Source organism: Papio anubis, chromosome 2 (genome assembly GCF_008728515.1).
Source record: "Papio anubis isolate 15944 chromosome 2, Panubis1.0, whole genome shotgun sequence".
Taxonomy (NCBI): domain Eukaryota; kingdom Metazoa; phylum Chordata; class Mammalia; order Primates; family Cercopithecidae; genus Papio; species Papio anubis.
In genome coordinates this window covers 113855355-113870931 of record NC_044977.1, presented here as the reverse complement: position 1 = coordinate 113870931, position 15577 = coordinate 113855355, and the positions used below count along the sequence as shown (strand labels likewise).

General features: G+C 36.1%; 1 protein-coding gene across 11 annotated transcripts in view; it reads right to left on the bottom strand.

Moving 5' to 3' along the window:
• The window catches only part of TBL1XR1 (TBL1X receptor 1), a 186860-nt gene that overhangs the window by 11859 nt on the left and 159424 nt on the right, over nt 1-15577 (bottom strand). For all 11 annotated transcript variants that reach the window (XM_031663566.1, XM_031663564.1, XM_031663568.1 and 8 more), the window contains 7 exons: nt 15438-15501; nt 15252-15349; nt 14078-14138; nt 6223-6344; nt 5990-6064; nt 2024-2151; nt 773-938 (listed from right to left, as the gene is read on the bottom strand). In XM_031663566.1, coding sequence (XP_031519426.1) covers nt 773-938; nt 2024-2151; nt 5990-6064; nt 6223-6344; nt 14078-14138; nt 15252-15349; nt 15438-15501 — 714 coding nt within the window. The remainder of the gene's footprint in view (nt 1-772; nt 939-2023; nt 2152-5989; nt 6065-6222; nt 6345-14077; nt 14139-15251; nt 15350-15437; nt 15502-15577) is intronic.

The following is a 15577-nucleotide window of genomic DNA, read 5'->3' as shown; positions in this document are numbered from 1 at the left end:
GGAACAAAGTTTCTCAGTGTATACCTTTATATAAGGTTTGAGGTTTATTCTGAACTGTACGAATGTGTAAAATAATTTTAAAATCTTCAAAATAAGTTATGAAAATTAATTAGTGAGATGAACTATGGTGGCGGACACCTACACAAAGAGAAATAGACCATAATAACTTATTATGTGTGCACTACATCTAATAAAGATCTGATAACTGAAAGGAGGGGTGAGTCCAGTGACTGCTATTAAAAAAGTACAGTACATAGAGCATAAAAACTGAAACACTGAGAAGATTTTAAAAATTGAAAGCAACAGGCTGTTTTCTCCACTTTTAAGAATCTCTCAAACACTATACATACTACCTGAAAAGGTAACATAGCTGTAAGTTTCTTTCTTATAAATTATTGCATTCAGCCACAAAATCTGGTCCTTTGATGTTTACTGCTCATATATAGCTCCTTCAGAGACAACTATTTTGAAAAATAAAATCTGTCATTTATGTAAATAAATACATCCTAAACATTCACATTTGATATCTACAAAACTGTTGGAAAAAAACAAAAGAATACAATAATAAATAATAAAACAAACGATCTAAATCCATTTCAAAATTCCGGTCTCCATAAAGACATAACTTCAATTGGTTTCTATCTTACTCTAAAACCAAGAATTCAATTAATGCCACAAGAGGAATGACAAGCAAATGGTGGGGGAAAGTGTATAGGCAAATGTTTCTACCTAAATTCAAGAGTACCTGACCATTTAAATAATGGAGACATACCTGTGTGTTCCAGATGTGTACACATTTGTCAAAAGAACCACTTGCCAGATACCTGCCATCAGGACTGAAAGCTACACTGTACACAGGCTCTTGGTGTTTTGTCAAGGTATGGATGCAGATCCCTCGGTCTACATCCCACAACCTAACAGTAGAATCAAAGGATGCACTGAAAAGGGAGGGAAAGAAAGTTAATTTATAAGTAAGGAAATACTCCTCCAGCCTTGCCTCCACCCCAACCTCCATATTCAGCCACATCTAAAATAGCCAAAATTCTTTATGAGAAGCAGACCGATTGGACTGTTGGGAAGAATATTCTGTGAGCTTCAAATCAGTGACAAGAAAATAATAAATAAATGAAATTCAGAAAGAAGAGCAAGTGTTCTAGAAATTAAAAGCTAAACAAGGAAAAAAAAACAAAAAACAAAAACAAAAAAAAACCCTTAAAGGAATCTCCCAAGTCAGGAGTAGAAAACATAAATGTGTTCATTTACTGTATTCCTTTTTTCTCTAAATAATCCCTGTTTCGCATGGTTTTGAACACTGAAGTGACCACAGTTTTCCGTTTGTCTTTTTTCTAAAGATACTAAAGACACTTTATTTTGCTATGCCTCAATTGCTTGGATTTTCATCAATATTTGGTATCAGTCAATATTTGATTATTTCAATATAAAATATCATTATAACTTGAAATAATAAAACCCAGTGTTTAAAGATTTCCCTTAAGGAACCAACGTAGTGCCCATCAGCTAACAAGTGGATAAAGAAAATGTGGTATACCTACACAATAGAATACTACTTAGCCATAAAAAGGAATGAAATATTGTCTTTTGCAGCAACTTGGATAGAGCTAGAGGCCATCATTCTAAGTGAAATAACTCGGGAATGGAAAATCAAATATCATGTTCTGACTTGTAAGTGGGAGCTAAGCTATGAGGATACAAAGGTATAAGAATGATATAATGAATTTTGTGGACTGGAGGTAGGGGTAGGGAGATTGAGAGAGAGGTGAGGGATAAAAGACTACACACTGGGTACACTACACTCCTTGCAAAACCAGTGCACTAAAATCTCAGAAATCACCACTAAAGAATTTATTCTTGTAGCCCAAAACCACCTGTACACCAAAAACTACTGCAATTAGGAAAAAAAAAAGTTTCCACTTGATGAAACCTTCCCTAAATTTCTGTCATATTTATTAGAAGTTGTATTTGTAGAAAACTCATAAAAGGAGGAATAAAACAGAAGTATCACCTTGCTAACATAAGGTTGGCATTTGGATTATTAGTTCCTGGTCCTGTTGGACTCCATTTGATAGTATAAATTTCTTTATTATGTGCTTGCAAATCATGGACACAATTGTCTTGTTTCATACTCCATATCTAAACAAAAAAGAAAAACGTATATAATTATTTTTCCATACAATTAGTACCTTAAAATATTATCTTGACACTTAAAATATTATATGGACAGTCTAAAATATGAGTGATATAACCAGAACGATGATAGAAAAGAGTATTTACAAAGAAACTGAAATGCAATAGAATATATTTAATATTTGCATCTCTGTTAAAAAAAAAAAAAGTTAGCTTTAAGCCCTTTAAAAATATTCACTATTATGAAGTTTGAAGACTGAATTAACTATAGTTGTTCAGAGATTACTTTGGATAAGGTAAAAATCCTAAAATGCTGAAGGTCCAGTTTTTACACTGTCCTTTAAGTAAAAGATCTACATCATAAACTGCTCTTAGAATTCTAGAATCAGGAAAATTTCACAATGGAGAACTGAAAATAAATAACCAACTTACAAATAATGATGACTCACAGAGAACCATAAAAAGTAACATAGGAAATAAAGTTCAAATGAAAAGACGAAAAGTAGGGAAAAAAAGTAGACAAAAGTAGTCAAAGTAGAGAATAAGCCTTTCCTGAGATGAAAATATGCCTATGTATATAGATTTCAAGTGTCTATTATTTTTGAGCAAAAATTAATAGAAATAAACATGAAGAGTATTTCTGAAAAAAAAAAATCACTCAATAAAGACATGGTAGGTCCTACAGTATCTCCTTAACACAAACACATACAACACCCCAAACCCAAGGGCCAACCAAGAAAACAATTAGCTCAACTTTACATTTCCGTGACATGACCATTACAAGATAATGAAGCATCACAGTGTTTCGGTGTATTTACGACCCCAAGTAAAATAAATCTGAACGACATGTTTTCAGAACTGATTTCATTCGATCTAATTGATGGAATTTGATACTGTAGCCACTCTCAACTCTTACCTCCCTTGAAATAATTTTCTCTATGTACTTTCTTTTTCCACTTGTCATTCCTTCTCAGTTTCCTTTGGAAAGCTCATTCCTCTTGATTTGGTGATTTAAGTTTCTGAAGACTTACTCTTTTAGCTCCCCTCTTTTCTCACTCTCTGCACTACCCACACAGTTTTGTCCCTGCCCCAATTTTTTTTTTTTTTTTTGGAGATCAAGTCTCACTCTGTCGCCCAGAACTATCTTGGCTCGCTGCAACCTCCGTCACCCAGGTTCACGTGATTCTTCTGCCTCAGTCTCCCAAGTAGCTGGGATTACAGGCGCCTGCCACCATGCTTGGCTAAATTTGGTATTTTCGCAGAGATGGCGTTTCACCATGTTGACCAACCTGGTCTTGAGCTCCTGACCTCAGGTGAACCACCCACCTCGGCCTCCCAAAGTGCTTTAATTATAGGTATGAGCTGTGGCAACGTGCCTCTCATGGGGGTACCAGCTGCTGGGGTCCCCGCAGACCCTGAACCAGCGATGGATCAATAAAGTACACTAACACACAGATACTCTGTTTTGCCAGTCCAGCTGAGGGTGTCTGAGCCACTTATAGACTCCCTGGAGAGTTCTGTGAACAGTTGCAACCATGGCCCTGATCAGCTGGTGAGACTCGCATTTATTCAGTAAGATTAATTCATACAGGCTTGAGTCAACACCATTGGAGGGTAACTGACATTGGGGACTTCCCAAGTAAAACGCACTTAAGAACCCATGGTACATCAAAGCTTAGTCTTAATATTATATAAGTAAACAAGCTAGCTAGGTAAACTAGTCTGCCTTTCTTTATTACTACTTTAATTTGTTTAACTCAAGGTAAAGGAACCAGGCTGCATTCAACCAGATCGATTACTGAAGTTACTTCTCGGCCTTCCAAGAAGATTTGTGTCTATTTCTATAACTGTCTCTAATATTTTTCCCACCAGACTGATTGAACCCCAACAGTGAGCCACCAGGCCCGGCCATGCCCAAGGATTTTAACGACCACCTATCTGCTAAGAATTCCCAGTTTTTAATCTTGAGCTTACAGTTCTCCAAGCATCAGTCCCACCTATCTCCTCCACTCACATGACTCATCGTCACCTCATTCCATCTGGCATTCCCTCTCCTCAGAAAACAGCCCATTACACATTATCCATCCACCCTAGTTTTTGCTTTAAAATCCTTCATGACCTTTAAACATTCTTAGGATGAAGAAAAACTCTTGACAATTTCTAGCTTTAACTTTTCTCCACCTTCAACTCAATATGTGGCACAAGGCTCTCTGGACATTACCCTTCTGTCATTTCCTCATATGTGTCACACACAATTTCAGAATAAATTTTTTCATGTTGTAAGCATTAATGCGTGTACATATAAGGAAAAGCCAAAGATGAAAGCATTAAGAAAAGTATTACTATTAGCAATTTTGTAAGGGAGCCCAGACTTAAGAATTGTCTAACTAAAAACATAGCAGATACTTAAGGGAGAAAACCTCACAAGCTTCCCAAGGATAAATTTAATCTGTTCATAGTAGCAGGAAAAGCAGTTTTCCCTCAAGATTTTCGTATCTGTAAGTGCCATCACATCTGCAGTCCTTGGTACTGCAAAGTCAAGGATAAAACTGTTTTCAGTAGAAGATTACCTGTTGCAGGAGAGGGCTTAAAGCTTCATTTATTTTGGAAATAAGTATTAGGTTGTTCTTTACCTCAAAATGCTTTTTTCCCCAACTGAGGAATCTGGTGTGCTTAGATCTGCTTAGGTGCAAGACAGCAGTTTTGCTTTTAGTCACACAACAAGAAAAACAGATCCATGTTGAGATGTGGATGCTCGTATGTCAACTAAGCTCCCTCACTGAGAGATTCTCTGCTATATATCAGTTTTCCAGCAATGGTAATATATATTCATACCACAGCAAAATCAAATTAATACAACGCAAAGAAGTTCAATCAAATCCACGAATGCTACAAAGATCTTGAGTACTTATTAGTCAAATCTTTACATATGCAAATAAATTTAATTGCAAATAACCTCTAATTGCATCAACATATGACTTTCTAATGGTGAAGACAATTTATAGCACGACCTTTCTTACTATTGGTGATGGCTAATTTTATATGTCTTCTTGACTGAGTCACAGGGTACAGGTATTTGGTTAGACATTATTTCCGGCCGTGTCTGAGGGTACTTCCAGTTGAGACAAGCTAACTTAGCTGACTGAGAAAAGCAGACTGCCGCCCTCCCCAATGTGGGGGTGGGGTGGGCGGCATCACTCAGTCCAGTGAGGCTCTAAACAGAACAAAAACGCCAAGGAAGCGAGAATTCTCTGCCTCAGCCTGACTGTTGAGTTGGTATACTGGTCTTCTGCTCTTGGACTGGGACTTACACCATTGGCACTCCTTCTCTGGCTATGGAACCATACCTCCATCTTTCATGGTCTCCAGCTTGTAGACAGCACACTGTGGGACTTCTCAGCCTCCATAATTTCTCACAGTAAATAATTTCTCACATAAATTTTTCTCACATAATAAAAATTTCTCACATAATTTCTCACAGTAAATCTCTCATCCATCCATCTATCCACATACCCACCCACCCACCCACCCACCCATCCATCCATCCATCCATCTTCTTATTGGTTCTGTCTCTCTGGAGAACCCTAACTAACAGGGTATCATAAAAGTCCCATTGTATCATAAGCCATCATTTTAATATAATTTGCTACATTCAAATAGTTTTATGTATTTCAGAAAAGAAAGTATAAAACTTAAAAACCAATGGTTAGCCATTTAAAATGTCGGAGTTTTCATCCAGACATAAACACTCAATGTAAGAGACACATTCTAAATGATCTTAAAACAGTCAGAGCAATCATAGTGTGTGACACCCCATCCCATTTCTCCCTACTAAGCAAATTACCTTTAAAGTCATGTCATCAGAACAGGAGGCCAGGAGATTGCCAGTTGGGTCCCATTTGATAGCATTTACTTCATTCTAAAAATAACAGCAAATATTCACATTTTCATTGTATAGACTGGGTAGCTATTTGAACATTAAACATACATACTTTAAAACTATGTATGTTTTAAAAACTATTCTGAAACGTTACTTGTTAACCACGACCACTTTAACGTGGAAAAAAGGTTCCTTACCGTATGTCCTTGGAATGTTTTAATAGGTCTGTCTTGTCCTAATTTACAGACATGAATGCACATATCTGTACTACAAGAAGCAAAGGTGTTGTTGCTCTGCCAATCAACATCCAATGCTGGTGCTGCAAAAGAACAAATGTAAGGTTTGCATTTATTCCACATGTACTAAAATCCAAGAGTTTTAGCTTTGAAACATTGTTGACTAATAAAATACACTAATAGGCACTTAAACATTTTACTTTATACTTTTTAAGATATTAAGAAAAAATTAAAATAAAGGTATCTATATATAACAGTATTAACAAATTTCATTTTAGTTATTTCTAGGTGAGGCAGGCCCTAAAAGAAAGTACACTGGCCTAGTAACTGGGAGATGAAGGTCCCTGAGAGCTGGCTCCGTAAATTACTAGCACTGGGTCTTGGGTTCTCTTTTATAAAATGATAAAATTAAACGTGAAGATATCATGCTTTTCATTTCTAAAATCTGTGAGTGCTCAATGGACAAGAAGCCTCGGTTGTGTCACTGCCTAATTAGTGGACACAAGCAAGTCACTTAACCTCTTATGATATATCCTCATCTAGAGTGAGGATTAACACACAAGTTGAGTACCCCAATCTGAAAATTCAAAATCCACAATGCTGCAAAATCTCCACCTTTTTGAATGCTAGTATGATGCCACAAGTGGAAAATTCCACACATTAAATACTTAATACAAACTTTACTTCATGCACAGAACTAGTGAAAATACTATATAATGATACCATCTGGCTATAAGGTGTATGTAAAACATAAATTAATTTCATGTTCAGACTTGGGTCCCATCCCCAAGATATTGCCTTATGTATATGCAAATATTCCAAAATCAGAAAAAAAAATAAATAAAAAGTGCAACACAATCATGGTCCCAAACACTTAGATAAGGGATACTAAACTTGTACTATCTTTATCCTTAGTACACATGGTGAAGACCAGGTGAGGTAATGTATGTGGAAGTACTTTGTAAATTACAAGAGTCAGACAAGTGTTATACTGAATATGTATCATTCCCATTATTATCTACTCAACTAACAAATGGAATACGGCATATGATTTCCAAATAATTTTCTTCTAAGCAACTTTTGTCAAACACCTGTTAAAAGCAAATGCCCCTTAAAATCAATGAATTAAAAACCTCCAAAGCCCCAAACCAGGTTCGCACTTAATACTTTGCCCGAGTTTAGCACTGAAATTATTGAACATCCTTTTCCCCTGCTGCAAGGTGCAAAGGATCTCCGTAATTAGCAACACAGATTACGGTAATGATAGTGAGTAACTGGGTTAAGCGAGTAACTGGGTTAAGCAACAGAAGTATATCAAAGACACTGCATTTAAAGCAGGGGTTGGCAAACTATGGCACATGAGCCAAGAATGGCTTTTATATTGCAAGGGTGGAGGAGGGGATCAAAGGAAGACATACAAATGTGAAGTAAGATTTAAAAGTTCAGTGTCCATAAATAAGAGTTTTATTGAAACCCAGACAAATGCATTAAGTTGCATATTATCTATGGCTGCTTTTTCACTACAAGGGCAGAGCTGACTAGTGGCAACAGAGATCTTATGGCCTGCAATGTCTAAAATACTTTCAAGTCCTTTAGTAAAAGTTTATCAACCCTAATTTAAAGAAAAAACTAAAGGAGAAAAACAAGAGGGTTAAAGTTGAGCTGTGTGGCCAGGTGTGACTCAGCACTTTGGGAGTGAAGGCAGGAGAATCACCTGAGCCCAGGTGTTTGAGACCAGCCTGGGCAAGAGAGTGGGACCTCATTTCTAAAAAATAAAATAAAATAAAAAATTAAGCAGGTGTAGTGGGTCCATGCCTACAGTCCCAGCTATTGGAAGGCTGAGGCAGGAGGACTGCTTGACCTGGGGAGATCGAGGCTGCAGTGAGCCAGGACTGCACCACTGCACTCCAGCCTGGGCAACAGAGTAAGACTTTGTCTCAAAAAACAAAAACAAAAAGTTTAGCTATGTATATTAATTAGTAGAAATACAAAGCATTTAATAAAGGAGATTAGAGATGTCTGTGGAAAGGGAAAACAAAGCCACAAACTCCCTCATTGCGTATATCCAAGTATAACAGTAACTGGCTATGTTAAAAATGAAACATAAACAGGTGCTTCAGCAGTTAAACTTATAAGCCAAGAGATACGTCATGCATAAGAACTTGTTAACTACGGATAGGAGAAGTAAAAAGAATGCAAAAAGAAGATTTAAAGCATTTAGAACTCAGAAAGGAAATTTTAATCAGAACTATACGGAGACTTTTTTAAAAAAAGGACAAAGGATAACAGGAAAGAGAAACTGATTTCATTGCCTGGCGAAAGACAAATCAGGTAAGCCCCAAATCTAAAAGTACTATGTACTAAAGAACAAAGAAGCTAATTGTAGTAATATGACCAGACATTAAAACAGTTTTGGGTATATTTCTATAATGAAAAACTAGGTATCAGGACACCACTTGGATTGAGTTAAGTTCATAAAGGAAATAGATTGGAAAGAAAATATTTAATGGGAACTTACTATGGAGGGTATATGAAATTTCGAATAACTATATTTAAAACATTTAACCCTCCCTCAGTCAACTTTTTAACAAACACAGTGCCATATGAAATTATTAACATAAATTCACCTTTTATACAAAATTTCAAATTATGAGAATTCCCAACAAAATAAACACAATCAAAAACCACACTTCAGAGCTGTCAGGCTGAGTACGTTGTAAGCTGCACTTTTATACTAGTCATGAAGCAGCACTGCTTTAGCTGGTGTTTGGTTTTCCTGCCCATAAGCCTTTTTGCCTGTGCTGTGTACAATTCCCAGCTGAGTGCTTCACTGCTAAAGGCTGCCAGGGACAAACTTCACAGAACTGCCTTGCTCTGCTGCTGCGTCCTCCCTAGAAGACATGTATCCAAGCTGGTGTTGTGTATGTTTTGGGGAAGGAGGGAAGGAGGGGAGATCTAAAGACCTAGCATCCTTGGTTCAATGTAAGAAAAACGTGAGGTGCAAGCTCCCCTCTGCACCAGGCTGAGACTGGGCCTTTCTTCACCAGCGATCACTTCCTTCCTTGGCTTCTTCCCACTCCCCCATCCTGCTTCCCATATTTCTTCACTTATTTCTCCTAAGAGGTTTTCCGCAATAAGTCACGTCACTCAAATGTTTGGCACAGGGCCTGCCTTTTGGGAGAACCCAACCTAAATCAACTAGCAAACAAAAATATGTGCCAACTTTATCAGCATGATGTGTGAACTCTGCCTCTGTTTGTGTGTATCACCATTTCTGACAGCAATGTGGATGACTGTCCTGTTCATTTGGCAGTCAACTCTCATTCGTTCCTTTCTGTACTCTGCCCTGCTAGGATGAGAAACCCAGGAGGGCTATTTTTTTTTTTTTTTTTTTTTTTTAGGGAGACGGAGTCTCGCTCTGCCGCCCAGGCTGGAGTGCAGTGGCCAGATCTCAGCTCACTGCGAGCTCCGCAGGAGGGCTATTTTAAGTTATTTCCCAGGTTCCTGTGCCTAGTGGTTTCCACGTGGGTTCATACAATGTAAGACATTGTCAGGAATTCAAAGTGAGGAGTCTAAAGTCAGGAGTAGTAAGACGACAGGCACGATTGCCATCATTTCAGACTGGGTGTTGAGTGTTGCCAGGCAGCCTATTCTCTACACCCCAGTCCCTATGGGACAATCACGTCCTGCCTTCTCCTCTAGAGTCTTAGACTTCCTTCAATTAGTCTCTGGGTTACCTCCTATTCCTTAGTTTTTCACTCTTCCCAACACCTTTGCAACTATTTCTTTGTATTAAATTCCCTTTCTTGGAGTGTCTGTATGATTTACACTCCATTTTCCTCCATGGAAGCTAATTCAGTAACTACTATGCACTTTCATTTTAACATTAAATGTTATTACTTAAAATACAATTCTAAAAATTTTAGTGTTTCTTTGGTAAATAATCTTTCTATTGTTAACAAGTGCAAAAAATGGGGAAGGGAAGGAAGCCTGAAAAATCTAATTGATTTAGAAGACAGTTAAAGATACACTAAAATGTTATTAAGAAGGCCAAATATCCGTCAGGATGTTCCAGAGGTGTTAATTTTATACAGGGCAGCCTGCAAAATGTTAGAGAGGAGGCTAAAATAAACAACAACAAAAAAAAACCAGCATTAAAACAAATAAGCTATTAGGTTCATAAAAAGAAAACAAAAAAAAAAAACAAACTACATAACCAAATCAAGATTGTTGAGATGTAGGAAATGTTGCAACGTAAGCTGTGTGATTAATGCTTCTGTGATATGCCTGCCTCATAAAATACAGTGCTTACAGATTGATATAATCAAAGAACACATACCTCTTTATTTTATATTTATTCCTAAAATGAGTCTTGATAGTACAAGCTTTTTAGAAAGAAAGTTCTAACATTAAAAAAAAAAATTTTATGTACCTGACAAGTGAGACAGGTGTGTTCACTAACAGCAGTCTCATTTTACACGTAAGAGGCTAAGAAAACTTAATTTTCCCAATTATACAATTTTTTAAAATCTTGGAGCTAAAGTTAAAATTTTTGTCTAATCCACCCCTGTTCTGATTTACTTTCATTAACCCATGTAGCCTCCGTAATTTTAAAAGAGAAGGAGTAAACCTATGAGCGAAGAAGGATGCATTTATTACTGACTTCATTTTTAAAAAGCTTTATTGACATATAATTCACATACCAATTCACCTGTTTAAAGTATACAATTCAATGGATTTTAATATATTATCAATTCATAAAATCTGTAGTCAAATATAAAACTTCCTAACTTAATTTTGATTTCTTCTTTGGCCCATGAGTTATTTAAAAGTGCGGGTTCCTGGGTATTTGGGCTCTTCCAGAGATGTTTCTAATACTGATTTCTAATTTAATTCCATTGTTGTTATAAATGTCATTTAGTTGGTCAAGTTACTAGATAATCTTCAAATCGTTTACAGACTTAATTCCTTCTTCCTGTCTTCTCATTCCATCAATTACTGAGAGAATATTGAAATATTCAACAGTAATTGGAAGCCCCGTAATTTCTATTTCCTTTGAAGCTCCATCATTTTTTGCTTCATACATTTTGAAAGTGTTATTAAATGCATTGTCATTTTAAAATGTTTTGAATTGACTGTTTAACATTGTATTAATAACCTCCTTTTTCCCTGTAAATCTTCTGAGCTTTGAAATCTAGTTTGTCTATTAACGTAGCCATTTCAGCTGTCTCTTGATTAGTGATGGCATGGTATACATTTTCACATCATTTTATTTTCAGTCTATTGATGTTTTTCTATTTGAAGTCTATTTTACATAGGCAGCATATAGTTGAGTCTTGCTTGTTGATTTAATCTCACAATCTCTGCCTTTTAATATTTAGGCCATTTAGACTTAATTTGCTTTGTCATAAGGTTACATTTAAATTTACTGTATTTCTGTTTATCTCTTCCGTTCTTCCTCTTTTTGTATTTCTACCTCCATCTGAATTGGATATTTTTTATGATGACATTTTCTTCTCCTTTGGTGGGTTCTTACCTGTAATTCTTTATTTTTAGTGGTGGTTTCAGGATTTACAGTGCACACCTTTAACTGGTCACCATCTACCTTGAGGTGATATATTAAATGGGCTAAATACTTCATTTTATTTTCTGCCCCTCTTCCCTACCTTTTTACCTAAGATTCTGACTACTTAGGTATTAGTCTGTCCAAAGTTGTATCACAACTCATTGATGCTCTGTCCCCACCCTCTTTTCCAGTCTATGTTCTCTGTTTTTGGATAGATTCTATGCAGCCTCCAAGGTCGTAAATCATTTCTTCTGCAGCATCAAATCTGTGGTTTATCCTATCGGGGCATTTTTCATCTCACATATTGTTTTTGCCTCTAGAAGTTTAATGACATCTTCTGTGTCTCTACTTAGCTTTTTGAACATATGATACAATTAATCTTTGAATAATGTGAGGGTTAGGAGCACCAGCCCCCTGTGCAGTTGGAAATCTGCATATAGCTTTTTGAATCCCCAAAATCTTACCAACTAATAGCCAGCTGTTGATTAGATGCCTTACTGATAATATAAACAGTTGAATAAGATATATTTTGTATATTGCAGGAATTAAAAATTATGCAGAATGAATGAAGACAGACCAAAAAAGAGTATGTACTTTATGATTCCAATCATATAATGTAATCTAATCTCTGGGGATGGGAGAGAGGTATTACTAAGGGACAACAAGAAATGTCTGAAGGTTAACAGATATATTCATCATCCTGAGTATGGTAATAGTTTCAATGGTGTATACATAGGTCAAAATACATCAAATTGTTCAAGTAAAATATATACAGTTCATTTTATGTCAACTGTACCTCAATAAAACTGTTTTTAAAAACAAAAGTATGGTAAGAAAGAATACGATGGGTAAACTGAAGCTTATTTATTCATAAAAATACTTTCATACTATGTACCTCATCAGGTTGTAGTCAGGACTAAAGGGGACAGAAAGAGCATCATCTCCAACACAGAGTTGGTACTAATCATATGGTACCCAGCAACAGTACCATAAACATACTTCAACTTTACATTACTCCTAGGATGTATGAGAAATTTTTATGATTAACAGCCAGAAGCCTGACAGAATTCTGAAAACTAGAAGCAAAGGTGAAAAGGAAGTACAACAGGTGAACAAAAATGTGTGTAAATGCTTATTCGAGTGGTGAGCGTTCATCAAGTGGAATTGTTTAACGATGTTTGCAAACTTATTCAGATACTACAGAAAAATCATTTTGCACCTTATTTTGCTTGTTTAGGCACACTAAACAAAGAATGAAAAAAAGCAAAATGCCTGAAGTTGCAAATTTCCAGTTTAAAGTTGATGCTGTGCCACTGGCTGTTTGTAAAAGGATGTCATCAAAGATTTGAGAAGAACCAGGGTTATTATTTTAGTCAGTCTCCAAATTAAAATTTTTTCCAGCACAACAAAATCAGAGAGACAGCTAAATCAGGTAATACTAAAACCACTGGGTATCTTGTTCCAGTTTAACATCATTTAGTTCCTGCAGTCAGGAAACTCACTGAAAAGTGGTGCAAAGGTTCTAGGCTGAAATGGAGCGCAGGCACAAAAATATGCCTGGCTCTCTACTCAAGCTGAATGTCTGGGTGTGTAGCTGTATATCATGCAGGACGGAGCACTATTTTCGAGGTCGGATTAATCAGATAAAAGTACCAGACTGAGTATTTCTTAAAAGAGAAATCCATCTAAGCCACCAACATTCCAATAACATTGGGAAAGTCTATTGTTCACTTCAGGTAGACAGATGCTCAGGTACCTCGATCCAAAATGAGAAAATGACAATACCTAAACCTACAGGAGTCTATGCAGTATTTTCATGTATATCATTTAGTCTTATCCCCATAACAAATAGGCATTATTATTATTATTATCCCTCATTCACAGATAGTGAAAAGGAGGCTCAGAAAGGTTAAGTGACTCTCTCAGTCTTAATGCTTCTTAAGTGGAGTGGAACTGACATTCAAACTTAGATTTTCTGATTCAAAAATTTATGTTCTTTCCATTAAATAATGCCACCCCTAATTGCACCAGGCTGCAAATGCTTTATTTATGGTGTATTTCACAGAAAACGTTTGATGATCCTCTGACAATTAAGAGTCTGAATGTCATGGAACATCAACTCTCGAAAGGACTAGTAACAAGACTGATACTTGATATTTCAACATTTAAAATAAATTATATGCTGTTAGAAGTTTTGTTAAAAAAAACAGAAGCAAGCTCCAGCTTTTACGTAAATTATAAGAAATTTACCTGAATGAAAAGGAAACTGTTGCTTGGCTTCACCAGTATGTGCATCCCAAATAATTGTAGTCTGAGAGTAAAAGGAAAAGAAAAATAAACTCATGCAAAGAAGTTTATCACAGATGCGTAAATTATATGCCTAACTGTATTAAAGCAATATGCAATGTCAGAGTGGATTTAATTTTAAACACTTTATCCCAAATAGTACCACAAGGCTATACTCCACTTTCGGAGCAAATGACTATTAAGTAGTTTGGTTTTTCCCTGATGATTCTGCTCGGTCAACTTACTTCAAATAACAATTATTGGCAATCTACAAAGCGTGAGGCATTGTATTAGATTTTGCTTTAAAAACTCCATTGCAATAGTACATTAAAGTAAGATTCATATAGATGTTTACTAAGAGACTAAGTTTTTGGTTAACAATGCAATCAGTTCTCAATATTGAAAGATTTTAAAGGCTCATATTTACACAAAAAGGCAGCTTTGAATTTTGGCAATACTTACAGCAAGAACCTCAAGTATTGTATAGTGGCAGTGACTATCAACAGGACTCAATCTCTCTCCTTCCCAGCCTACTTCACTTTTCTTCCCCTTTTGCCACTTTTTTTTATTGCTCTCTGAATATAAAGAGTGAACCAGTTTCTCTTCACTTCCCTGTTTTGACACCACACTCAATTATTATCATGTCCCTTCCTGGATTAAGATAATCTTAAACCCTTATTTAGGAGGAAGAAGGTCGTATTTCCAATTCATCTATATTCACCAGCCAAGTTAGATGAAGACTAGACAGATCCTGCATTTCATATTAGCATCACTTAAGTACCAGGAGTTGGCTAACAGACCAGCTCTAGAATTTCCCATGGATTCACTCCAGAGCCATGTTCACTGGTGAGACTAACTAGAAACCGCAGAAGGGAAGCAAAAAGTGCAGGAGGTATGACATTGGTTATGGCTCAAATTCCAGCTAAAATTAAAAGTGTTCACACAGATAAAAGGATAAAAACATTTTGATAAGTAGATTCAGGAAAGAGCTGATAGACCTAAGAAAGTATTTCTATCATAAATTCATATTTGAATTTCCCAAATAGGAATGTTTATGTGATTGGCAGCTAAGACAAAACACTGCTTTCAATTAAACCCTGTAATACATTCACCTTTACAGAACTTAATGAGCTTTTACCTTGTCTACTCCAGCACTTAGGATGAAATTTCCTTTCTTATTCCATTTTAATGCAAATATAGGGCCTTTATGCTGCCCTAAGGTGCTAGCAAGGTTACCTAAAATTCAAAAGAAAAACAGTAACATTACTTTAAATTTTCTAACTTCAGATCAACAACAAAATAAAAAGGAAAATGCTTCATTTACCATCTTTAGTCCATATTCTGGCAAACCCATCATAGGAACCAGTTGCTAGAAGTGTACCTTCACTCTGCCAGAGAAAAACATTTCTTTAATTATATAATCTAGATACGGTTTATAATTTAATTGTTGTTGAAGTATCTCAT